Consider the following 27,500-nt stretch of genomic DNA (forward strand, 5'->3'; position numbering starts at 1 on the left):
GATTTAATTGTTGGTGATGATGAGGAAAAAAAATAACTTTAGTTTTGTTTACAGAAATGGAGAATAAAAAATATTAAAAAAATATATATATTCCTAATTCATCAGCTAATAAAACTCTATATAAACTTTACCACTCAATTTTCTACTTTGGTTTATTCTCACTAACTAAAAAAAAATATATAACCCATTCTTTCCCAGTATGTAAAAAAAAGGTGTCAGGGTTATCAAATGGAAAACCCATGTCAGCGAGACCCAGACCCTAGCAGCTTATATTTCCACAATCAAAATTCTCTCTATATATAAAAAAAAAACACGAAAGGTTGATAGAACTTGCATAAAGGAAGTGAATACAGAAAGAGGTGGTGGTGGTGGAATACTTAAATATGAAACCTGGGCTGACTTCATGATGAAATGTATACAGGTATTAAAAAAAAGATAAAATTTAATATATTATACGTGCTAATTGTGACATGGATATACACACATACACATATATACACAAACACACACACACACGCGCGCGCGACAAAACTGGGGAAACTGAGAATCTAAGGTATTCACACTATAGTAGGCTGGATAGTGATTTACTGTGATCTTCTACTACAAGGAGGAGTTTAATGTTGTATAATTTCTTTTCGATATTCTCTTTTGTTCGAGTTTTTTTTTCTTCGTCTTTCTTCATATTCGCGTTTTCTTCTTCTTCTTCGCCCTTTTCTTCTTCGTCATTATGTTTAAATCTTCGTTTTTTCTTCTTTGACTTTTTTGTCTTCTTCGTATTTTTCTTTTTCTTCTTCTTCATCTTTATCTTCATCTTTTGTCTTTTTCTTCTTCATCTTTCCTTCATCTTCGTCTTCATATTCGTCTATATCTAGTTTTTGTTTACTTCTTACATATCCAGATATGTTTTTCTTCACAATTTATCGTTCTATGTCTTCTATGGTCAGACTCTTTGCATCTTTTTGGCTCCCATTTACATTTTACACCAAAGCTCAAGCACCCGATACATCTTCTGACACCCACTACACAACAGGGGAATAAATAAACATAAATATAGTTTCCTGAAGGCAATAATACCCAACAAACGACAGGCAGCCTCAGCGAACGTAACAGGCAGCCTCAGTGAACATAGACAGGCAGCCTCAGTGAACATAGACAGGCAGCCTCAGCGAACGTAACAGGCAGCCTCAGCGACCAGAGTTGATGCCTCAGCTAAACTTCCATCTAACACTTAGGAATACAATCTAAGCTTGACAAACAGAACCCAAAGAACGGTAATCGGGAAAGAACTCGCTAATGAAAGTGAAACAATAAGACACTAGCCAATCTATTGTCTACCAGAATGAGATGGAATAAATAACAAGACCAGTCGACACAAGATGCTGTAACTGCTAAACTAAGGCTAAGATTATGCTCATATTATAAGTACATCTGACAGTTTGTCCTTCAACCAGATGTAAACAAAACAATGGATAAAGTGTGTGTGTGTGTGGGTAGACATATAGCCACACACTGAAACACTACATTCTATAAAACTGTGATAAAATAGAACCTCATAGAGACAAGTCCAAATATAATATGTGTATATGTAAAATGACCTTCTTCACTTATAATAGTATGTTGGCAGATATATATTAACACTATGTCCACATTTTGCACCTAATAGCAATAAATCATTTCCCACGTACAGAACTAAACAATGTACTGCAAATACTCTTAACATTCTACGCCACAATATCCTCAACACTGGCGTCTGTTTAACATCTTTTGTGACCTCTAATCTGTACTTATTTTTGCCTTACAGCTCCAAGGATGAGTATGGGAGTGTACAATAAATTAGTTCTACATTCAATTATCGATATATTTAAACACCATAGAAAATTCCCATCACAATAACGCATAAGTCAATGGTAATTTCAACGCAACTAAACACCATTAACTTCCCTTAACACAATACCACACAGAACAACGCCAATACCAACGCATTTAAACACCATAACAGCGTCAATAGCAACACACTCAAGCGCCATAAACTCTAGGCTAAGACCATAACGCCCAGGACAACAACGCCGCCTCCCTCAGGAGCTAAAACAACAGCCTCACCTCACGGCGTTCTCCTCCGTGTCTCGGAGATCTTACATGAGGCGAGAATTACTTCCAACATTTACGTTTTATAACGATATGGAAATTGTTTTCCTGGAGGGGGTAAAGCAGGAGGAGGAGCAGGGATGCGACACTAGTTGGGGGAAGAGACGACAACTTGTGCTTGTGTGTGTGTGATGTGTCGTGTGCCGTCGCTTGTCTGAGGCACCGACGACAAAAATTGGATATTTCCTAACTTGCTGGGAAGGCGGAGGAGAAGGAGGAGGAGAAGGAAGAGAGGAAAAGTAGGAGGAAATGAAGAAGAGGAGGAGGAGGAAGAGGTAAGGATGGAGGAAGAAGAGGCAAGAGGAACAAAAATCGGATATTTTTCCCCAGCTTGGCAGGCTGGCAACGGCGCCATCATGGCCAACTTAAGACCTTAACAGCCCGAGTTATGACGTCATAACAGTAAACACAGCGAGGGCCACCACCACCACCACTCTACACTCTCAACAACATTCCTTCCTCCTATCCCACTTCTCCTTTATTTCGTTCTCCTACTCCTCCTCCTCCTGTTGCTTCTGCAGTCGTCGATGGTATTCTTCCCTCCCTCAGCGGCTTCCAACTCCGCCACCAAACATCCCTTCCTTCTTTCCTTTTCCCTCCTTACATCTTCCTATTTTCCTTCTTGTTTTCTATCTCCCTCCTTTTTTTCTGCTTCCTTTCAGTAATGTGGCGGGTGGTAGTGGTGATGGTGGTGATGATGGTAGTGGCCGATGGTGATGGGTGGTGGTGGTAGTGGGTGATGGTGGTGGTGGTAGTGGGTGATGGTGATGGTAGTGGCCGATGGTGATGAGTAGTGGTGATGATGATGGTAGTTAGTGATGGTGGTGGTAGTGGGTGATGGTGGTGAGTGGTGGTGACGATGGGAGTGGGTGATGGTGGTGGTGATGATGATGGTGTCGGTAAATTTAATTTTCTTTTAATTCTGCCGCAGGGAATACTGAGTAGATGTCACAGATCCCAGTGGTCAGGATATTATGGCACTGAATGTTAACAGAGTATTTCCAGTACATTGTTTGTTTAGTTCTGTACACAGGAGTTGACTTATTCACACCCGCAAGAGGGGCCATACTGTAAGGTGAGGCCATATGTTTAGCCACACTACATTATTGCCATTCACATCTGCATCATAAATACATTTGTGTTTAGTTCTATACACAGGAAATGGTTAACTTACTAGGTGCAAAAAAAAAGTGGATACAGACGTCATCTCTCACTTAACTTAACCTAAGGTGGTGGTGGTGGTGGTAGTTGGGGACATCTTGTAATCTAGTGATCTTTTTACATGTTTCGTAAATGTACTGTACATGTTTTACTTGATACATCTCATAATATTAGACAATAGACTGACTAGTATCATTGTTTGCACTTGTCTGCTTGATTTGGTGGTGGTGGTGGTGGTGGTGGTAGGGTGGGTAGTGGTGGTGGGGTGGGTGGTGGTGGTGTTGGGTAGTGGTGGTGGGTAGGGTGGTGTAGTGGTGGCGGTGGGTGGGTAGTGGTGGCGGTAGGGTGGAGTGGTGGTGGCGGTAGGGTGTGGTAGTGGTGGTGGTGGGTGGGTGGTGGTAGTGGTGGTAGTAGTGGTGGTGGTACACATGCATGGTATATTACTTGTTTACCCGTAAGCAGACTAACGTTCCTGCTAGTGAACATCCACAGGGGTTACAAAACCTCCCCCTCTATCTCTATTTACCTCTAGTCGGGCGTTTGTTTACATGTATCTGCACGCTGATTGGTCAGTTCCACCCGGAGTTTGCTTACATGTATCTGCACGCTGATTGGTTAGTTCCCTACGGAGTTTGCTTTATATGTAACTGTACGCTGATTGGTCATTTCTGTCTGGCGTTTGTTTAGATGTATATATGTAAGCTGATTGGTGTGGAGGCAGACTCTAAACACTATCAACGAATGTCTACCCTTCAAACTGACCCAGTGGTAATGAGGCAAACACACTCTCTCTCTCTCTCTCTCTCTCTCTCTCTCTCTCTCTCTCTCTCTCTCTCTCTCTCTCTCTCTCTCTCTCTCTCTCTCTCTCTCTCTCTCTCTCTCTCTCTCTCTCTCTCTCTCTCTCTCTCTCTCTCTCTCTCTCTCTCTCTCTCTCTCTCTCTCTCTCTCTCTCTCTCTCTCTCTCTCTCTCTCTCTCTCTCTCTCTCTCTCTCTCTCTCTCTCTCTCTCTCTCTGTGTAACTTCAAAAACCTCACTACTTCCATATTTCTCATTTCACAGCTCCAAAATTAAATTCCAGACACAGGCATCAAACACAACGACACAATTGTCTCCCTAAATCAACCAATCTACATTCCTGAAAAAAAAAATACGATCATAAGCTTACCCCTCCCCTCCAAAAAAAAAAAGGCAACACCCAACTGAAAAGAACAAATCAACATAGACTACGATATAAAAGTCATCCTGGCACACAAGACCTGCTCACAAATCTCATCTCCCTGGTGGTGTCTGGTAGTGTGCAATGACCTTCGTATCAATGCCCTGAGGAGAGTAAGATTTTTTTTTTTTAGACTAAAGGTACGATGTCCATATGGCGGAGGACAGTTCGCCAAGCGGTCAAGAAGTCAAAATATCAGTTGACGGTGTTTGAGTCAAGGAAGTCAAAATATCAGTTGACGGTGTTTGAGTCAAGGAAGTCAAAACATCAGGTTGGTGGGTGTTTGAGTTAAGGAAGTCAAAACATCAGTTGGCGGTGTTTGAGTCAAGGAAGTCGAAATATCAGTTGGTGGTGTTTGAGTCAAGGAAGTCAAAACATCAGGTTGGTGGGTGTTTGAGTTAAGGAAGTTAAAACATCAGTTGGTGGTGTTTGAGTCAAGGAAGTCGAAACATCAGTTGGTGGTGTTTGAGTCAAGGAAGAAGGTGTACTGCATTTTTTCTCGGCAAATACGATAAATTTATTTATTCTTCAGCTGTAAATTACTCTAGAAATTCAAATGAAATAAGTTTATCATCCCCCTCCCGCTTTCTGATGGCCCCAGAAAAGTGAGTTGTAGTCTGTTCGTATATCATTGTCGACTGCTAATTCGTTTTTGTGAGCGTTCTATTACCCTGTGATGTTTGTGGTGTTGATATTGAATCTTTCTTCAGAATTGTGAGTAAAGTTCAGTGTCAACAGGACGCATCAAGTGACCGGGACATTTATATTCCTGGAAAAGTAAGCCTGGATTTTTTTAAAGGTTAGGTTAGGTTAGGTTAGGTTAATCATAAAAAGGATAAAGGTTACAAGGTTTGCTTATTTAGGCGACATATATCTGTAATATTCGTTTTTTTTCGTCTGGTGGCATAACATTTTCATTAGACTAATCGATTTAGAAAATTAAAGTCACTTATCTCAATGAAAAGTGATTTATTTTTATCATACAAACGACTGACGGAACAATTAACAAGAGTTTTAATCCAATCACATATAACTGTTGTAACGTCTGCTGGGAGTTAACGACTAGCGTCATCATTTGAGCCGTTTAAGTCTACGAATTTATAAAACAGGTCATAATTTTTGCTGTATTTATATTTTCCATTGATTACTGTACCCTGTCCTATGGCGGTAAAGTAACGGGTGAACATTACTCTCATTACTTTTTTATACTTTACATGTATAGTAAAGTATTTAGTAATAGTAGTGTCGCCACCACGTAGCCTATTCAAAAATGTGTAATAAAATGTTTCAATCAAATGTCGATATTTTTTTTAAGTGGGATGAACTTTATGTAAACAGTAAAACAAACAACACTGTTAGCGCTCCATCTTTCTTACTGAAGAATTGGGATAGTTGAAGAACAGTTCCTTAAGTGGACAGATTGTCTTTTTTTTTTAAATTAATGTCAAGATTTGAAATATTATCCCTAGACTTTTACATTTACATATAAATAGCCCAGAAAGATCATATAAATCATTAATAAGAAAAGAATGGAGCTCATTTACATAATATCAGGGAGCGTAATGAGCTTGTCTTTGTTTGACTTGCTGGCCGCTAGAGGAGCCACCGTCGAGGACAAAACCAAAATGGAACACTAAGTGAGCCATCCTCCCATAACATAACATCTTTGGTTACAACACTTCTCGCAACACTCAGAACTTGTAACAATAAAACTTTAACAAAACTAAGAATCATAACAATAATTTTCTTGGGAACCACAACCACAAAACTTAAAAGAAAAACTCTCTACGATTATCTAACAAACGATTAATACCTAAAAACCTTTCAATTTTAAGAGCAATTAAATCAGAATAATCAAATTAACCCATAACAATTTTAATCCAATACTCATGTTTAAATTACCATAACATAAAGCAATCAAACCAGAACGAATCAAATACAACCACAATAAAATCTCTCACCTCGCTCACAACACCGACAGAATCTTAAAACCTCAGGGAAGACTACACGTGGAGCGGGGTAAAGCCAGGCCCTGTCAATAAAGCCAGCTAGGATAAGCTTCTGGAGAGGATAAGCTTCTCCCACTAACTTAAGTCTGGCGCGTGGACTCCTACCACTTAAAAAAGGACAAAAAAGGACAAAAAAAGGACAAAAAAGGACAAAACAACACAAATAAATCTCCTCCAGCTGTCATTTCTCAGTTCAATAATCTCGTGGTGGCGGTCTTATGTGTTACGCTTTAACTCTTATCTATACTTGTGTCTGTTATATCACTACATTATTTTTCTATTTATTCATGATTGGTGTCACTAAAGTATTGATCCTATATAATCTTACTCTATACTCTCCTGAAAGACCTTTAACTATTGTAGGACTCTCTCTCTCTCTCTCTCTCTCTCTCTCTCCTACTCTGATAGTCCCTGCCAATACTTGAGCGCCACTGAGATCGAATCATTTCAGTGTAGCGTTCACCACCACACCACACCTCTCATCATCCATCACAACTAATGAACTGGTGGATGGTGTCCTTCGTAAACATTTAAAAGACTGTTGGATTACAAGGAGTCATCTGTACCCAGGTAGTTACACAACACAGGCCCACAAAAGCTAACAAACAGCATAGTTCCATCAGTACACGAAGAAGCACCAGCCTTGATAAACGTGTCTGGTACATGTAATATACGAGTACTGTACAGGTGGGTTAAAGTATAAACACAAGAACCTCGACAAATATACACACACAAAACGTCAGCAGGACAGACACCATAGTTGTTCAATACAAAAACCTGAGGCATTAGAGGAACCACTTCAAATTAAGCGAGTAGGTATTGTAATTTGTAATCAAAGAAGGTTAACAAAACTGTATTACATAGTGAAAAATTATAATAACATTTCAAAAGACAGGTAAAGGACCCTGAACAAGATAAACAAAGTCACATAAAACAAACACAAGAACGAGGAAAATTGTCAAGGAGGAATTTTGTTCTCACATTATTCACAAGTTCCTTCATACCCGAATATGAATGAATTGGAGCGAATCCGATCGTCTGGCAAGTTTCTTTACGTCTTTCTACGAAAAAGAATTGTAAATATTCTGCTCCGATCTTTCCCCAAAAGTTGCAAAGAAGTTGGAAAAAAAAAGTTTGCAAGAATCAATAACTGGCTGAGGCTATTGGGACCAATCTTTGTTGGGCTAAAAGTTTAAACAATGGGATTCATCTCCCCGGGTGGGATTACGAAACGTGTAATCCACCAGGGAGTTAATGTTGGTAGATACTCCTCAGGAACCAACACATTCTACCTGGCTCCTCGCTTTCATTACTACTTTATCACCTACCGGAGTTACTCTACCTCAACACACTGCCGCTGTATAGATCAACAACCAGTGTGCTCCAGGAAATACTAAAGGCGTCACAAATATCTTCACAAACACTTACTGTAGTATATCTTAACATATTTATCACAGCTATACGATCTAATTTATTCTTATGTAACAACCAAAATAAGATGTTAATACAGCGGTTTAGTTGTATAATAAGTCATCTAATAATGCTGTATCGCTCCAACTATGCCTCACTAGACAGCTGCAGAGAGAGAGAGAGAGATGTAATGATCAGACACACAGAGGCATAGCGACAACTATATTCCTTCGCCCGGGCCCGTAGTGGTTAAGAACTCTCTCTCTCTCCAAAAACTCCTGAAGACTGGTGGTGGTGAAAATTACCAAAACTGTCTAATGGCTTTGGAGAAGCTGAGCAAACAGTGGAGAGGTCTTCGTCTCCTACATTAATGTCTCCCACACTCAGAGGGAGATATCACAAGGAGACCATTAAAAATCTTCCATCTATTATTTTTGGGAAGCCCTCGGGATAACCTCCTTGACACGAGAATTGGATTACGTGGTTCCTTGCTCAAGCGGAATGAGCGCCAGAGTCCATTTGGGACTTAGCGGGAAGTTCAATAACCAAGGCTGTGAGATCCGTTGTGGAGTGTATGACAATCTTCCCGAACTCTCTCGCCCAAGATTAGTTGTCCCAGCCTAAAACTTAAGCCTTGTGGATGGAATACTGGTTTATATAACATATTTTGATTTCACCTGAAGATTAGACACCCCAGTATAACTCACCTGTAGTTTAGACACCCTAACATATTTCACCTGAAGATCAGACACGCTAACCTAACCAAATCGCCCCCTTCAGGTAGCATTGGGGTATACTACAACTCTCTCACCCACCTACATCCATACGATCCTCTCGTCCACATCTACCCATACTCCACCAAACGACCCATCCAGTCACTTCCACCCATCCAGCCACTTCCAACCATCCATCCAGCCACTTCCACCCACCCTCTTCCACCCACAGGACCAAACAAGGCTGGGGAGGTCGACACGTTCATTGGACTTAGCACTTTGTCGCAGTAGGCAGAAAACTGCAGCTTTTTACACTACATTATTTCTCGCCAGCCCTCACGGAAACACCTGGTGGGGGTGGGGAGGGGGGTGGGGATTTAAAACAGACCTATGGAACGGCAAGGCAGTAGCTGGAGGTCGGGAGTATGTAGGAGGAGGGGGTTTAGGAGTTGCTTATGTGGGACCAGGCTCAAATCTTAACAGGTGTATAGTCCTAGCTAGGTATATGTGTGAAGAATCAGTATAACCCCAATAGGTGTAGTGTTAAATCGAAAGGATTTAAGCCAACACATTGGACCCAATTATGAGTCACCCAATATAAATCTCATCTATCTGCACTGTAAATAAGAACACCTATTATGGTACTAATATGTCCAGCTAACTTCAGCCACCGAGGGATATATAATTTTGTTGAGGATAAATTCTCCGAGTTAATCCTTTGAGAGACAAATAACTATGAGATGAGTTAGGTAAATGGAGAGGTTCAAGAAAATCCAATTATCTTAGCTTTCTGAGGATAGATAGACAGACAGACAGTAGATAGAAAGACAGACAGACAAACAGACAGAAAGAAATATAGAGATAGGATATATAGATGGATATAGAAAACAGATAGTAGGAAAAGAAAGGAGCAGTACAGAGAGAGAGAGAGAGAGAGAGAGAGAGAGAGAGGAGAGAGAGAGAGAGAGAGAGAGAGAGAGAGAGAGAGAGAGAGAGAGAGTACTGATCACAAGAAGAAATATACTCCCTTTCTTCTTAACACAAAATAAAATAATAAATAATTCTCAAATATATTTAATGAAACTTGTACAAAAAAAAAAAAAGAAACTTTCTACATTATAAAGTTTACCGTAATATATAGTTTATGAGAGTCGTCTGCGTTTGTTTCCTCTCCGGCTGGACCAAAGTTGTCTCACCCTGTACTTTCTGGCAACATTCCGAAACAAAAATCCGCAATTAATGTTCCATATTTCATCTGCATTGTGGTAGTGGCGTTGTTAATGTGTCAGTTATTGCCTCAAACAACACCAAGAGGTATATAGTAATCAGTTCTTCTCTTCCTAATACTCTTTGCTTCCGTAGTACAAATAAAAAAAAATTTCTTTATTATCCAATCAGGTTCCTCTGCACAATCCTCCAGTATTAGTGTCTGTATCACCTTCAAGTAATACACAACTGCGTTTTACTGTCCGTCCCCCCAAAAACTCTTATTTCATTACATCCCCCTCTCAATCTTTTTTCTACTGTGCCTTTTACCTCCTCAAATTGCATTCAGCTTCTATACCTAACTAAATTTTCACTTAAAATTGGGTTTCCCGTTTGGTGATGTTGTCTAATACTGAAGTTGTACCGAGAAATGTGATTACGGTAACTTACTACGTGTGTAAAATAGTTTATCACAGTAATCCCTTTGTTGTTGATGTTGGTGACGTCATGACACAGGGAACACCTAGTGAAGGATATTCTTGCTGGCGATCAACACCTTCCCTGGATCACCTGTGTGTTAATTGTTTACTGGTAGTGTTACATCACCTGTGTGTTGTTTACCGGTAGTGTTACATCACCTGTGTGTTGTTTACCGGTAGTGTTACATCACCTGAGTGTTGTTTACCGGTAGTGTTACATCACCTGTGTGTTGTTTACTGGTAGTGTTACATCACCTGTATGTTGTTTAATCCACCCTCCTCCTAGTCACGTTATTAAAATTCCTCGTACAACCTACGAGTCTCTCAGCTCATAAGGTGTACTGTCGTGTTTATAACATACTATAGACAATGATTCTGTTGGACACACACACACACACAAGGTGGCCTTAGGTCCTCCGCCTCAATGTTTCCTGCGTTATATGTGGCACCGTTTAGTCAGCAGAATATCTACCTGACCTGACCTGACCTGACCTAGCCAAGCACCAGCTCTTGACCACATGTGATACCACTAAATAAAAACAAGAAAACACTGCGATAGAATGAGTCTCTGAATTTTCGACGCCACGTTGAACGGCGTCGTAGTGTCGTAGCAGTAATTGAGTGAGTTAGGTGGGTTCCTGCTTCTCTACTTAAGGGTAAAATCAAACCCACGAACCTACGAGGATCTGGTAAATTGGTTCGATACCCGCGAGTCCGAAACCATGACGACCCCGAACCACTGAAGCCTCACTAAAACCCTGACCTGGACAAACATTTATGGTTAATTATGTTCACTAAGAGGATGTGGTGGTGGTGGGATGGTAGTGTTAGTAGTGGTGATGTTGGTGGAAGTAAGTAGATGGTAGTGATGATGATGTTGATGGTAAGTGGGATGGTGGTAGTAGTTGTAGTAGTGTTTGGTAATAGTGGTAACGTATAGTGGTGGTTGTTGAGGCTGGTATATTCAGCTATACTCATACAGTAAAGATACTTATACAATATATCTACACGTTATACTCCTATGATAAAGATAACTTATTATACTTACCTGTTAATTGTACTTAATAAAAGGTAGGTATAGTGACACTTTAATACACTGTATGAACTCACGGGTGTATGGTAAATATGTAAAACGGGGAAAAATCAGCTTAATTACTATTGTTTAATTGGTAATGAAAACTGGGTGAGAAAAATGAACTACTGAGGATAAATTACATTCCTGTGAACTGAGAGCTGATTCCTGTTATGCGTTTTAATGTTGATTGTAATTACGAAATGCTGGAGATGTAAAACGGGGAAAAATCAGCTTAATTACTATTGTTTAATTGGTAATGAAAACTGGGTGAGAAAAATGAACTACTGAGGATAAATTACATTCCTGTGAACTGAGAGCTGATTCCTGTTATGCGTTTTAATGTTGATTGTAATTACGAAATGCTGGAGATGAAAACATTACACCGTGGAATGAACTCGTTGTTGGTTGATAAGAACATCATTCCTACTACTACTACTACTGCTGCTACTACTACTACTACTACTACTACTACTACTACCACGCCTCCTACTACTACTTTACCACTCCATCGCCACTGCAGCGTCACTTTTCGTCCAAATATACATAAGGTTACCATAGCAACCGAACCTTACGTCAAGGCATCATCACCATGGCAACGTCTTACCTCAACAGCTGACAGGTGTAAACAACTTTCCTTCATCAACCTTCACCTAGCAATCTAATGGGTGACCTTCTCCTCTCCTCTCCCTTTCATCTTCCTTCTTTCCAATTCTCCTTTCTCTTATTCTATCTTCATTCATCCGTTATCCCTTACTCCTCTGAACACTCATACACAAAGTCAATTCACTCTAAGAAAATTAACCCCTTACGTTCTTCGCTTACCTAGTGACAGTACGAATTCTCTACAGATACTTACATTCAAATTTCCTCTCAAACTATAAGTGTAAAAACGTATCTAACTGGCTAAACTAAACTACGAGACTGTGATCACTCTCTTATGCAGTTAAATGAGATGCGTTCCTCTAATTCTCCCCAAATTAAGGTGAAGAAATTGTCTTATGAATCTCTGGTAATTTAGAATAAGAATGGTGGTTATAATTTCCTTTCCTTCCGCTCCCTCTCTCTCCCCTTCCTCTCTCCCTCATCCCTCCCTCACCTACCTCTCTTCCTCTTCTCCCTCCCTCTCTCCTCTCTCTCCCTCCCTCAGGCGACCACCACCACCACCACATTTAAGATCACGGGGCTCGTCTATATGGTAATGTGTCTCACGGGTAAAGGTGACGACGAAGTGGTAGGCGGTAAGACACAAACCCTGAATGTATCTACGACCTGCCCGGCGATGCCCCAGGTGTTCTCAAGCGTTACCGAGACGTTCCAAAGGGCAGACAGTTTAGTACAAAAATCAAGAGAGAGAGAGAGAGAGAGAGAGAGAGAGAGAGAGAGAGAGAGAGAGAGAGAGAGAGAGAGAGAGAGAGAGAGAGAGAGAGAGAGAGAGAGAGAGAGAGGCCTACAAACAGTGAGAGAGAAACATAGACTGAGTGAATTAAAGAGAAAATAAAAGAAATGAAGACAAAATGTGGATAAAATGGACAAAAACAATGACACGAAAAACAAAATATAAATAAATAAATAAAATATTACCTACTCCAAATTCATGACAAAAACTACACTCTCACTCACACCCTTCAAGGTCCACCTCCAAATACATTACCAGGAGAAAGTAAAGCCAGTACCCCATCTTAAAGGTCGACCTCCAAACACCCCTGGAGAAGGAGACCATTACCAGGCGAGAGTAAGGTCATTATAAGGCTACTAAGAGGTAAGAATGAGGCCAGTACCTCACCCAGAGGCCGGACCTCCTGCTGTTACAAGTGTCTTGCTAAATGGATATATATGAACTTCCACTCTTGCCGCCTCACCCTCGGGTCGCCAAGCTGAGGTTGTGTTTCTGACTGGAGTGTTGTTGTTGTTCTTCTTCTTCTTCTCCTCACCAACACAACCCTCACCAACACAACCCTCACCAACACAACCCTCACCACCACAACCCTCACCAACACAACCCACACCAACACAACCCTCACCACCACAACCCTCACCAACACAACCCACACCAACACAACCCTCACCACCACAACCCTCACCAACACAAATCCCACACCAACACAACCCACACCAACACAACCACACCAACACAACCCTCACCAACACAACCCACACAACACAACCCACACCAACACACAACCCACACCAACACAACCCACACCAACACAACCCACACCAACACAACTCCACACCAACACAACCCATTACCAACACAACCCACACCAACACAACCCACACCAACACAACCCACACCAACACAACCCACACCAACACAACCCACACCAACACAACCCACCCACAATAAACACCGGTATTATTTCTGTTGACCCTAATAGCTATATTGGGAAAGTTTGTTGTGGTATTGAAATGGAAATATTATGTTATACACTTCACCTAAGAGGGTATTGAGAGAGCAGTGAGAGGGAGGGAGAGAGGGAGGGGGAGAGGAGGAGGGAGAGGTGAATAGAGAGAGAGGGAAGGAGAGTGGGAAGGGGAATCAGAGGGAGGAAGGTTAGGAGATGTGGAGGAGGAGGAGGAGGAGAAGAAATGACAGGGGGAGAGGGAAAGTGAGAAGAGAAATGAGAGGGGAGGGAGGAAGGAAGGGAGGGATAGTAGGAAAAGTGGGAACGGAAGGGAAAATGGAGATTGAAAGGGGTGTAGGGAGGGAGGGGAGAGGAAGAAAAGAGGGGAAGAGAAGAGGGGAATGAAGAGGGAAGAAGGAGAGAAAAGAGAGGAGGGTGGAAAAGGCAACGTGATGAGGAGGAATAGGGGTGAAGTTGGGGTGGACTGACCTTGTTGCCTGACCATTTTCTTGACCTAGTGACCTTTTTCTTGACGTAGTGACCTTGTTCTTTGACCTAGTGACCTTATTTCTTGACCTAGTGACCTTGTTCCTTGACCTAGTGACCTTGTTCCTTGACCTAGTGTCCTTGTTCCTTGACCTAGTGACCTTGTTCCTTGACGTAGTGACCTTGTTCCTTGACCTAGTGACCTTATTTCTTGACCTAGTGACCTTGTTCCTTGACCTAGTGACCTTATTTCTTGACCTAGTGACCTTGTTCCTTGACCTAGTGACCTTCTTTCTTGACCTAGTGGCCTAATCTTGAGTGACCAAAGACTTTCCCCGATAACTTTCTAACAACCAAATTTAACAACACCACAGCAATGAATCATCCTCGAGTTACTTTCTCCTTACTAAATACTTTCTTTTTACTTTTCTCGCGCTTTGCTTATAACTTTCAGTCTTAACTAATACGTCTTCCAATTACTTCCTTTAACTTTCTCTTCCAGCAATACTTTCTTGCAATAGTACAGCATTACTTTCTTGCAATCTTCTGTCCCAGCGATAATTTCCGTAACTTTCTCCCGATGCCAAAAGTTTCTGCAGTTTTCGCTCCTTTAACTTTCTCTTCAAGCAATACTTTCTTTAAAAAATATCCTCAAGTGAAATTTCCGTGTAACTTTTTAATGAAACTTTCTCTTTAACGGGCACTTTCTTATTAATTCATCTGTTGGAACTTTTATATCCTTTCTATTTACAGTTCACTTTAAACTGAACTTTTCTTCCTGTCACCTAACATCGGTTCATTCCAGATAACTTTCTCTCGTATTCACTAACCTAACCTAACCTAACCTAACCTAACCTAACCTAACCTAACCTAACCCAATTCATTAATTGCATGAATACTTAAACGTCAGAAAATAATAATAATAATACACACACAATGGCTAATAATAATAATACAATAATATTAATAATAATAATAATAATAATAAATAATACAATAATAATAATAATAATAATAATAATAATAAACAACAAATAAATAACAACAACAACAACAACAACAACAACAACAATAATAATAATAATAATAATAATAATAATAATAATAATAATAATAATAATAATAATAATAATAATAATAATAATAATAACTAATAATAAAACAACAACAACAACAACAACAACAACAATAATAATAATAATAATAATAATAATAATAATAATAATAATAATAATAATAATAATAACACGGGTATGTGATTTTTGAGACTATAATAAAGAAAATTATATGACAGAAAAAACATACTTTTACTACTACTATTTTTACAACTTTTACTATAATTCTTCTTGAAACTATAACAAAAATAGCGTAAATATCTTAAGAACAAAAACTCGATGGAGGAACTTTGATAATATATGAAACTCTAAAAAAAAAAATTTATATATTTTTTATGAAGCATTACACAAATAAGCAAAAAAAATTGCGAAAGTTTGTAGAAGTTAATTAAACTTTGTGATCTCTATCGGGTAACATGCACAGGAAATTATAGAAAATGGTGGTTTATTTCTTATGGGAAACTTCAACAAATTCTCACTCCATAAAAGGTGATAGAATAATGAAATAATTTAATATCTTCCTTCCCATTCCCTCCATGCTCCCCTCTTATCTGCTTCCCCTTCCCCTCCCCTTCCCTCCTCTCCTTTCTTCCATATGCCCCTTCTTTGTGTACGAACCTCTGTCTTGTATGGCAGTGAAAAGTGACATTACCCACATGAATCTGACCTATATATAAAGCCACGAATATGATGCATTCTTTGTGTGTCGAACTGTCTTGTATGGCAGTGAAAAGTGACATTACCCATGGCTAATCTGACCGACGTGTATATGTATGCATGTGTGCGTGTGTATGTATATGTACATGTATATGTGTATGTATATATGTATATGTATGAATATGTGTATGTGTGTGTGTACATATATGTATATGTACTGTCAATGAATATGATGCATCTCTTTGTGTACGAACCTCTGCCCTGCATGGCAGTGAACAATGACATTACCCATATGAATCTGACCTCTATACATTTATAGCTGTTAATGAATATGATGTATTTCTTTGTGTATGAACCTCTGTCCTGCGTGGCAGTGAGAAGTGATACCACCCTCAGTGCCAAGACCTGACTGAATTACTCAGAATAGGCAAACTGTACTACAATCTTTGTCAATAAATTTGTTAAACTAAACTAAGCCCCCTCCCCCCTCCTTCCATTCCCTTTTCCCATCTCCCTTTCTCTCTCCACTTCTTCCTTCCTCCCCATCTCTTTCTCCTTCTTTCCTCCTCTCTTCCTTCCACCCCTTTTTCCCCCTCTCCCTTCCTTCACCCCCCTCCCCCCCTACAAAATATAAATAAAAATGTCGGCCGTCCCAGGGAGAGGCCAACTAAATGTTATACATAACCCCCAAAATACTATATTCCCATTAGGATTTCGACCCCTCACGAACCCAGAGGATAACACTCTCTTGTCCCATTATTTACAACCCCCCAAACTCTATTTTAATTACGAGTAGCGGATATTACGACCCAAGTTTAATATCCGGACGCTATCAGCTGATCCGGAAAACTGCTCACCGACTCACAACAAACATTGACCAGGTAAAGTTAGAATTGACTTGGGGGTTTACCAATCAGCTGAGGATTCGGAAGAGTGTCTCGTTCTATCACTTGATGCCGGGTTCCTATTGGGGGTTGGGGGGGGGGGTGATCATGACGTCATCCGGTAACCTACAGATTATTATGATGTCATCCTGGTAACCTAAATACTATGACGTCATCTGGGTAACCTAAATACTATGATGTCATCCGGATAACCTAAAGATTATTATGACGTCATCTGGGTAACTTAAATACCATGACGTCATCTGGGTAACCTAAATACTATGACGTCATCCGGATAACCTAAAGATTATGACGTCATCCGGATAACCTAAGGCGCGGTCTTCGTGTTAACAGCAAGTTTATTTTAAACCATTTAATTAACCTCAAAATCATGTTAATCTTGACCAAAATATGACTTTAATCTATTAGGGAAGGAGTATTAAGTAATCATTTAGCCTCTAACTCACTTTAAGGTGAACCACAGCAATTTGGTCTTAATTACCGGTTATGTCTAAAAACTGTAGAATTAAGAGGAGAACGTGAGAGTGGGAGAGAGAATGAGGGGTGAGGGAGAGTGAGAGGGTGAGGGAGAGTGAGAGGGTGAGGGAGAGTGAGAGGGTGAGGGAGAGTGAGAGGGTGAGGGAGAGTGAGAGGGTGAGGGAGAGTGAGAGGAGAGGGGGAGGAGAGGAGAGGGAGAGTGGAGGAGGATGAGGGAGAGTGAGAGTGTGAGGGGAGAGGAGAGGGTGAAGGAGAGTGAGAGGGTGAGGGAGAGTGAGAGTAAGGGAGAGTGAATCTGATAGTGGGGGAGAGAATGAGTGTGTGGGGGGGGGGCGATGAAGATATTGTCGGGAGGAGAACGCGGTGAAGGAGGAAAAGTGGCCAGGGGATGAAGAGGGTGAGGAAGGGAACGCGGAGGGAGGGGGGAGGGAGGGAGATTAAGATGGTATACCACTCACGTCTCACGGGTATCAGCTGTGGTCTTCTCCTGTTAATTAGTATTGGGTCAGTTTTTTGTTCTATCCGCCTTAAGGAACAGGACGTGCGGTAAAGAAGCTCCAGCCTAAAGTATCTATGTATCAGCCCAGGGCGTCAGTCACGTGGGCCTGACGTCAACAAACACACAAACACATTACTACTACTTTGGTGTCATTCGGAATCGAGTATGACGATCATCCAGCTATGATACAATGATATGAGTTATTAAGGATGTCACCTTCGTTGGTGAGTTTGAGGTGACTAAAGAGGCCGATACGGGACCGGCAGAGTTGTTCACAGATGTTGCACAGGTGGAGGGCTACATCTATTGCGGGAGGGGCGGTGGCAGCGTCTTTCTGGCGTTGGCGCTTGTCTGCCTCGGTTTGCAGTCGGACTAACTCGAAAGTATTGACACCTTCTCGTGTGGTGCTCCTCCAAGCGTTACGATGTGGAGTAATCGTCTCCCAGGTGAGGAGGCGTATTTGGCACTTTTTCAGGTTTGCCTTAAGACTTTCCTTATACATTTTCAGTTGCCCGCCGGCGTTACGTTTACTATTCGTTAGGTGACCGTAAAATAGTTGCTTTGGCAGTCTACTGTCGTCCATGCAGGTAACATGGCCAGTCCAGTGTAGTTGCTCATGGATAATGGTAGCCTCGATGCTACTACAGTTGGTGTCAGAAAGAATACGGGTAATTGTTCTCTTGTCTTCCCAGCTAACTCGGAGAATGGAACGTAGACTACGTTGGTGAAAGCTTTCAAGTGCCTTGAGGTGCCTCCTGTATGTAACCCCTGGCTCGCTGCCATATAGCAGGATAGGGAGGACCACTACTCGATATACGTGTAACTTTGTAGATAATTTCAGCTCCCTACAGCTGAAGACACGGTTTCGGAGTCTGCCAAAGGCTTGAAATGCATATCTGATCCGATGCTGAATCTCTTCATCGATGTCCGCGGTGGTGGATAGGCGGGAGCCGAGATACCGAAAGTGGGTAACATTAGAGAAGGTAGTACCGTTAAGCTGGATGGATGGTGGAGGTGTGTTTGAACCAGGGGCAGATTGAAAGAGAATCCTGGTCTTACGTACATTCACCTAAAGGCCGAAGTGTGCATACGCATCTGAGTAGGTGTTCAGGATCTCCTGTAGGTCGCGTTCAGTGTGAGCAACAAGAGTGAGGTCGTCTGTGTACTGAAGGTCAGTAATGGAAACTGCCGACACCTTTGTTCTTGCCTGGAGTCGTCTTATGTTGAATAGACCCCCCTTCACCGGGTACTCGATGTTCACCCCGCCGGCGAAATTGGCACTGACACGAGTAAGGAAGGCAGCCAAGAAAATAGAAAAGAGAGTTGGTGCCAGTACACACCCTTGTTTAACCCCCGTTTGGATGGGGAAGAACTCAGACTGGGTGCCATTGTGCAGGACACTGCCGTTCATGCCATCGTGGAGTTGCCTCACAATGGCGATGAATTTTGGTGGGCAGCCAAAGCGGCTGAGGGTCCACCAGAGGGCTTCCCTGTTGACCGAGTCGAAGGCCTTGGTTAGGTCGATGAAAGCCATGTACAGGTCACGACGCTGTTCTTTGCACTTTTCCTGTATCTGGCGGGCAGCAAAGATCATGTCAGTGGTGCCACGTGATGGTCTAAAACCACATTGAGATTCTGGGAGGAAGTTTTCCGCCTCAGGAAGAAGTCTGTTTAGGAGGACTCGGGCGATAATCTTGCCAGCTAAGGACAGTAGCGAGATTCCGCGGTAGTTGCCACAGTCTGACCGGTCTCCCTTGTTCTTATAAATAGTGACGATGGCGGCGTCTTTAAAAGCTTGAGGGATTTCCTCCTATTCCCATATATTCTCCACAGCACTGTCAAACCACACCACTATCACACCACACCACTATCACACCACACCACTATCACACCACACTACTATCACACCACAATACGTCACACCACAGCCACCTCTTACACACTAACACCACCCAGTCATAATAACATCACCCAGTCATATTAACATCACCCAGTCATGCTGTATACCAACATCCACACTAAACAGTCACCTACTATACATCATTACAACAGCAATTTGATGTTGTTTATTTTAATTAATATAATCAACAAAACAAGGAAAGTAAACAGAGAAGTCTTGTTTACTTTCAACACCTCTCACCGATGACGAAATAATGAGGTTTATCGTTATCTCTAAATACTAATAACTATAGACAACTTTATTTTCTGATAAGGTTAATCGCCAAGCGTAATTCACCTGATGATTAAACACCTGGGGTTAGGTTAGGTTTGGTTTGGTTAGGTGATCCAAAAATTATCAGTCACCACAGCAACCATTTTCACCATAAACCACCACCACCATCAACATCACTACAATTTCCACAACCACACCATCACCACCACCATAAACCACCACCGTCATCACTACTACCACCACCATTGCTATCACCACCAGTTCCACCTCTACCACACACTAACCCACTTACTGCACAAAAAAATACAAAAAAAACGCAACACACAGTTCATTCATACATACATACAAACATACATACAAACATACATACATACATACATACATACATACATACATACATACATACATACGACACAGTAAAACACCAACAGTTTAATAACGCCAAGTTTACGATCGTTTACAGAATATAGCAAAGAGTAATTTTCAACCCTTAACAACCCTTTACCCCTTATCCCTTGACCATTACCTCTCCCTCCACCACCCCACCCCCTTGTTCACCACTAACTCCCCTTACCCCTTGTCGACCTCCACCACCCCATACCCCTTATCCACCATCCCTTCCCCCTTAACCACCTCCAATCCCCCTTTACCCCTTCAACTAATCTCATCCCATCACCCTTAGCGAAAATAAAAAACCTTTTGAACGGATCATTTATAAAAAAAAATCTCAACTACGAGTTTCATAACAGTGTATATAACAAGAGTTTTTATTTCCCTATAGATTCATTTTTGATTCCTTCTTTATCATCCTCCTCTCCCCCCCTACTCTTTTCTCCCCTACCTCCTCTACCTCCCTTCCTCCTCCCTCCTCCCCCCTCCTGCTCCTCCCCTCTTCGAATGAGACCCAGTTAGCCATTCTGTTGAAAAGTCCTCAAAAAATGAAAAGAAAAAAAAAAAAAGTAATGTGAGCCACACAATGGGGAAAAAAATAGCAATAAATAAAGATGAATAAAATGAAATACCAATAGAGATATAGTGTATGTTCTTTTTCTTTCTATTCGTATTTAAATCGGGCGGAAGGTGGCAATCACAAAGTGGATCTCTTCAGTTCCCCACCCCGTAAAACCCCTGACTTTCTCACTCTCTCTCTCTCTCTCTCTCTCTCTCTCTCTCTCTCACTCACTTTCTCTCTTTACTTTTCATTCTTCCTTGATGGATTTCACACTCATTCGGTAGGTCAATTTCTCATTCGTTTGTTCACTTTCAATCTTACTCAACACTCACTCTTTCTCACTCACTTTCTCTCACTCTTACACCTTCTCAGGCTCTCTCTCTCTCTCTCTCTCTCTCTCTCTCTCCTCGCCGCCTGATAACTTGGACACAAAGATCAGTCTTGGGAAAATAGGTGAGAGGTCAGGAGTCTTCAAATGTAGATCCACACACTTTGTGCTCTGCCTTTAGCGCTTCTATAGCAGGATATGGGAACAGGTGTTGACAGTAAGGAGCCAGGTCACATGAGGAGCTGAGTGGGTGGAGACTAACTATAGTGACATACCTTGTGGAGTGAGGCCGACAACACCCTGTGATCGCCATTATGTCCCAGGCCATCAGCTGCTACACAGTCCTTGTTAACGCCACAAACCTTCTAGAGACACCACCTCCTCCTCCTCCTCCTCCTCCTCCTCCAGCGGTACAACACCACAGCTGTATCAGGACTTTAAAGGCAGCCCCTGTTTAACCACAGTGTTAACTATCAGACTCTAGTTAACTTGTTTGTTCACTATATGTTTCTTTTTGTATTGAAAGCTTTTGTTAAATGACTCACTCATCAATAACACCATCTGTAATTTACAATATTTCTGTTTTTGTTTATTTATTGCCTTAGGATACTATTTTCTCTCACTAATCAGTTAATCGTTATTATTATTATTATTATTATTATTATTATTATTATTATTATTATTATTATTATTACACACACAAACACGAATACGTATGTACATGTACGCACTCACACACGGGCACACGCACACAGTGTTTAAGAGATGCAATTTACTCTAAATAAAAAAAAAAAAAACTTGCATTAACTTTCTGGTTACAAAACTGTAACACAACTGTGACCATTAACACTGACACATGTGTTCATACAACATAACTATTTGTATGTAGTTGTAAGTATGCATACACAACTCATGTACACACACACACACACAGATAAGTAATGTACCTGACTCCATATGACCAGGAGGCAGGGGTTAGGTTGGGGTTGAGGTTGAGAATGGGTTGGGGAATAGGTTGGGGAGATAGGTTGAGAGATAGATTGAGGAGAGGTTAGGAAGTTGAGATAAAGTTAGAGAGGTTGAGGGGGTTGAGGAAGATGGGTTGGGGAATAGGTTGGGGGAGATGGGTTGAGAATAAATTTGAGGAGATGATAGGTTGGGGAATATAGGTTGAGGAAGATAGGTTGGGGGAAAATAGGTCAAGGGGTCGGGGATTGGATGACGTATTATCTTCGTATGTTAGCGGCACTGTTACCTTCTTCAGCGCCACGAAAGTAACGCCAATAGTTAACTTCCTCAGTGTTGTGTTATGTGAAACTAAGGTACCTATGATGTTTTGATATCTTATAAAAATATCTATCAATCGATCTCTGTCTACCTGTTTACATACATACATACATACAAACACATATACATACATAGACAGACACAGACACACATATAGAGATAATGCAATACTTATACTGGTAATAATAAAAATGATAATAATAATAATAATAATAATAATAATAATAATAATAATGATAATAACTACTACTATTACAGCTACTACTATTACTACTACTACTGCTACCACTAAAACTAAAATCATTGTTACTACTGCTATTATCACTTATACAAACACTACTAAAATTAACCCCTCTGTGTTCTGTTCATTCAGTCTTAAAGAACTACAAACTTCCATTCATAACGCCAATAGACTTGCTGACATCCTCAACACAATTAAAAACTTCAAAAATCCACATAAGAAATTTTAAAACCCAGGGATTAATTTAAGTAACTAACCCAAAAATTTCCCCAATAAAAACTTTAAATAAATTACCTAAACCTACGAAGAATATATTCAGAAACCCATTAATATATTTCAATCTTCCCTTTAAGATCTTCAGTAAATACCTCAGAAGAAATAATAAAACCGTAAATTCAAGGGAGAAGAATTCTTTGTATGAATCAATAAACTTCAAAATATATAAATCCCTAAAAAAAAACTTCAGAAACATAAATTACTAAACTTCAGAAAAAAAAATAAAAAAAAAATAAAAAAATAATTCTGTCTTCCGTAAAACCCACAAAGTTTTTCAGGAACATCAAACTCGACAAGAACACAGTGTTGAGGTAAACATCCCAGGCTGCTTCCCTCCCTCACATCCTGTTGTTGTTGGTGATGTTGACGACTGAATTAATGCAAATGTCTATAGTATTTACATAGTGTATAACAAGAGTATACATTATAGGACGTGTATATATTTCGATAAAGTATACTCGACTAAATCCGTATATGGTCACGTCTTAGTATTCTATATAATTCTGGTATAATTATATGCCAGATTTACTTAGCTATAATTGATTTATCATTACATACATGCAAAGATATATACGTCATTATCATTCATCATAATTATCTTTTTTAATCACCCTTTATGTCTCCTCCTCTTCTTCCTTCCTTGACTTTATTCCTCCTTCCCTTCTTTCCTTCCTCCCAGTCTCTTACCCTCCCTCCCTGCTAGTCTCCCTCCCTCCCTCCCTCACCCTGGGTCACTCAGTATTCAGGTCATCGTCGTACACAGTTCACGATTGTGCGATTGAGAACTGATCCACGAACTGATTTTAGAAAATAGTGACCCTGGCCTTGGTGGATTTGGCCATGGTGGATCTGGCCATGGTGGATCTGGCCATGGTGGATCTAGATTCAACCAGAAGTCTTTCTGGTTTGATTAAGAAATTAAAATCAATTAACATTAGTGATGGTCAGTTCAAAACTGATATGTTACATAAATTTATTTGTCAGTGGCCCAAGGTTAAAAATGCTTTGAAAACCTTGGATCTAGATATAGGATAGTTATTTAGTGGGCCCCTTATTTTTGACCTGACCTGACTAGTCACGTCGCCCCCTTCTCTTAAGCTCCTCTACGTGTGTGTTGGTGTGGGGATTAGTGGATGACATCATTATGACCTGACCTCATGTTTAATAAGGTCACCCTGTATAGTTAAGCCTCCCTCTGTCCATGTAATCCAGTTGGCTCTGAAGATGTCTTGAATAAAGACGAAAGCTAAGGTGCTCCGTTGTTTCCCTTTTCCCGTGTGATTTTATCAAGATTTATCTTATCCACGTTTTCATTGTCAAGTTAGAGCTTTAGTAAATTTCAAGAAATATTTATATAACTTCTTAATATATATTAAAAAATAATTAAAGAAATATACAAAGAAAAATAACTCGATAAATAAATAAAAAATAACCTGAGAAATAAATAAAAATAACTCGACAAATCTATAAAAATAACTTGAGAAATATACATCAATAACATCAGAAATATCAAGATAACTTTACCACAACATCAGCAAAAACAGCCAAATACCCTCCGAGTCACCAGAGAACCTCACAAAGTCGTCTACAGAGTTGAGTAAAACTGGACATAACTTCTGTGGTGTGTTGGACATCCTTCTATAATGATATCAGCGGCTGTAGATCGAGTTACTGCGAGTGTCTATAATTATGGCTCAACCCCAGAGTATTTATATAATGTATAAAGATGTAGAAAATTATATTACTACCTTGTCTTTTTACCCCTCTCCTTTCTCCCTCCCGAGTTTTATCATTTTCTCTCCCTCTCTCCCTCCCTCCCTCCTTTCTCCCGTGCATGCCTGCCTCAGTTCCTCCTTTCTTCCTTGCCACCCTCCTTGTTACCTTCCCTACCTCTTATCCTCCATCCCTGCCTCCTTCACCCTGGGTCACTCAGTATTCAGGTCATCGTAGTGCACAACTCAAGATTGCGTGATTGAGAACTGATCCACGAACTGATTTCAGACGTGGCCATGGTGGACACCTGGTCAAGGTGCCTGGCTAAAGTGAATCTGACTACGCTGGGCCTGGCCACACAGGGCCTGGCCAATGCAGTAATGAGAACCAACGTGTTGTGAGGCCATCCGTACCGCTGACGCTAATTCACAACAAAAATACAACAAATAAAAATACTTGTTGTTCCGCCATCACGAAAACAAATACATAAAAAAGTAAACAAACGAATAAAAGTTGTATTCGCTAAATAAAAACATCACACCATGATTATACACACAGCTAACTATAACATGTTGGATTATACTAAAGATATACATGACGACCACAACTAGAAATATAACAGCATTTTACGATTATATTAACACACACATTGTAGATATATTCCTTCATATTGTAAAAAATTATAATACAACAATAGTAATAATAATAAAATACAGTAAAAATAGAAAAATACAACACTAATAATAAGTACAGCGATAAAATACCTGTTTAGATCTAAAATAATAATCATCTTCAGAATAAGTCACATTAAATACAATGCTCATAGTCTATTAAACCTACACTAGGTTTAATATGTTTAAGTTTAACAACACAGCAAAACTAAAAGTTGTGTTATCTAAACCTAGATCTAATTAAACCTAATATTAATTAACTTCTGCTTCCTAAACTTAACGAGATTTAACCTAATACAACTGTCTAAACCTGACCTATCCATATCAGACATAACTGAAATTTAACATAATTTACCCTAACCTAACTCAACTTTAACCTAACCTCACTTAACTTAAACCTAGCCTAACCTAACTAAATCAGACGGAAATGAAATTAAATTACTTTAACCCAACCTAACCTAAACCAAACCTAACCTAACCTAAACCAAACCTAACCACAGCCCACTTAGGTTACCTCTTCACTAAATCTCACATAACAAAAAAATAAAACAAATCTACGAAACTCGTTCTAAAAATACCTAGATCGTTTATCCCTATTGTAAAGGAGGATAAGAGAGAGAGAGAGAGAGAGAGAGTCAACTATACAAACCATAAACAGTAATATAAAACAATCAATACCCCCTCCTCCTCTTCCTATAGAACCCTCACCCCCCCCCTTCCCCAACCATCCCTCCGGACCCTCATCACCCCTACCCCCCCTGATCCTCACCCTTCCTCCGCCTGGTCCACCACGACTTAATGACAAAAAAATCTCTTTATTAAAGTTTAAAGAATGTCTGGTTAACCTTCATGGACCGAGGGGGTGGTGGACCGAAGGGGTGGTGGACTGAAGGGGTGGTGGACCGAAGGGGTGGTGGACCGAGGGGGTGGTAGACCAAATGGGGGAGGGTGATGGATTAAAGGAAGGAGGGTGGTGGACCAAGGAAGAACAAGACGCCTAGAGATACGGAGACACGCGTTGCTAAGGACGCCATTCGTTTGTTTACATCCAGTGAGTCGGTTGCTCGGGAAACTAATACTCTTGATAAAAACACTACATTAAATAACTCACCGGCCAGCATCAGGGAGAGGAACGGGCGTAGCTGTGGATGTCTCCTGGACTAGCCAAGTAGTTACCGCCCACCCACTCACCACCGCCCCGCCCACTTGGCACTTCACCACGCCCACGCCGCCCACCACCACCCGTGACCCTTCCGCTCGCACTGTCACATCCCACGTCACTACTGAAAGATAACAAACACAATAATATTAATAATAACAGTGATAATGATAACTGATAATACATACATACATACATACATATACATACATATACATACATACATACATACATACATACATACATATACATACATACATACATATACATACATACATACATACATAAATTCCATGCTATAATAATTACAAATGCATAAAGTACTTAAAGTAATGACATTAATCACTAGATAAAGTATTACACACACACACACACACACACCATATAACAACAGTAATAAAGGTGATATTTGTCATTAGCAAAATTATTATTGTACAGGTACCAATAATTATAGTAAATTTTAATAATTAGTTTTGCTTCATGTCCTCATCTCGCTTAGGACTTATTACGTGTGTGCGTGTGTGTGTGTGTGTGTGTGTGTGTACGTGTGTGTGTGTGTACGTGTGTGTAAACAAAAACACAGGAAAGTAAATATATTATGTATAAATGCCGGTTCCTCTATGACGTTACAATGTTTACGTATCATCAATTCACTAGTTTGTTAGGTTAGGTTAGGTTGGTTCATAATACCTGAAAAAATAAATTGCTTGAGCTGTCTTGTTCATGGTACGGTACATTATTTATTTTTAACACTGATTCTGTTGTTTCCTGTTGTGTGTTGACAGTGTTGATGTACAGGGCT

General features: G+C 40.4%; 1 protein-coding gene across 1 annotated transcript in view; it reads right to left on the reverse strand.

The window, feature by feature from the left end:
- Positions 1 to 27,500, reverse strand: part of LOC121856423 (Down syndrome cell adhesion molecule-like protein Dscam2) — a gene marked incomplete at its 3' end in the record, with an annotated part of 359,709 nt that overhangs the window by 84,166 nt on the left and 248,043 nt on the right. Inside the window, exon 6 of the mRNA XM_042352021.1 lies at positions 26,651 to 26,822. Within this exon, the coding sequence (XP_042207955.1) occupies positions 26,651 to 26,822 (172 nt within the window). The remainder of the gene's footprint in view (positions 1 to 26,650; positions 26,823 to 27,500) is intronic.

This window comes from Homarus americanus, unplaced genomic scaffold (assembly GCF_018991925.1).
Source record: "Homarus americanus isolate GMGI-L3 unplaced genomic scaffold, GMGI_Hamer_2.0 scaffold10853, whole genome shotgun sequence".
In the NCBI taxonomy this organism is placed as follows: Eukaryota; Metazoa; Arthropoda; class Malacostraca; order Decapoda; family Nephropidae; genus Homarus; species Homarus americanus.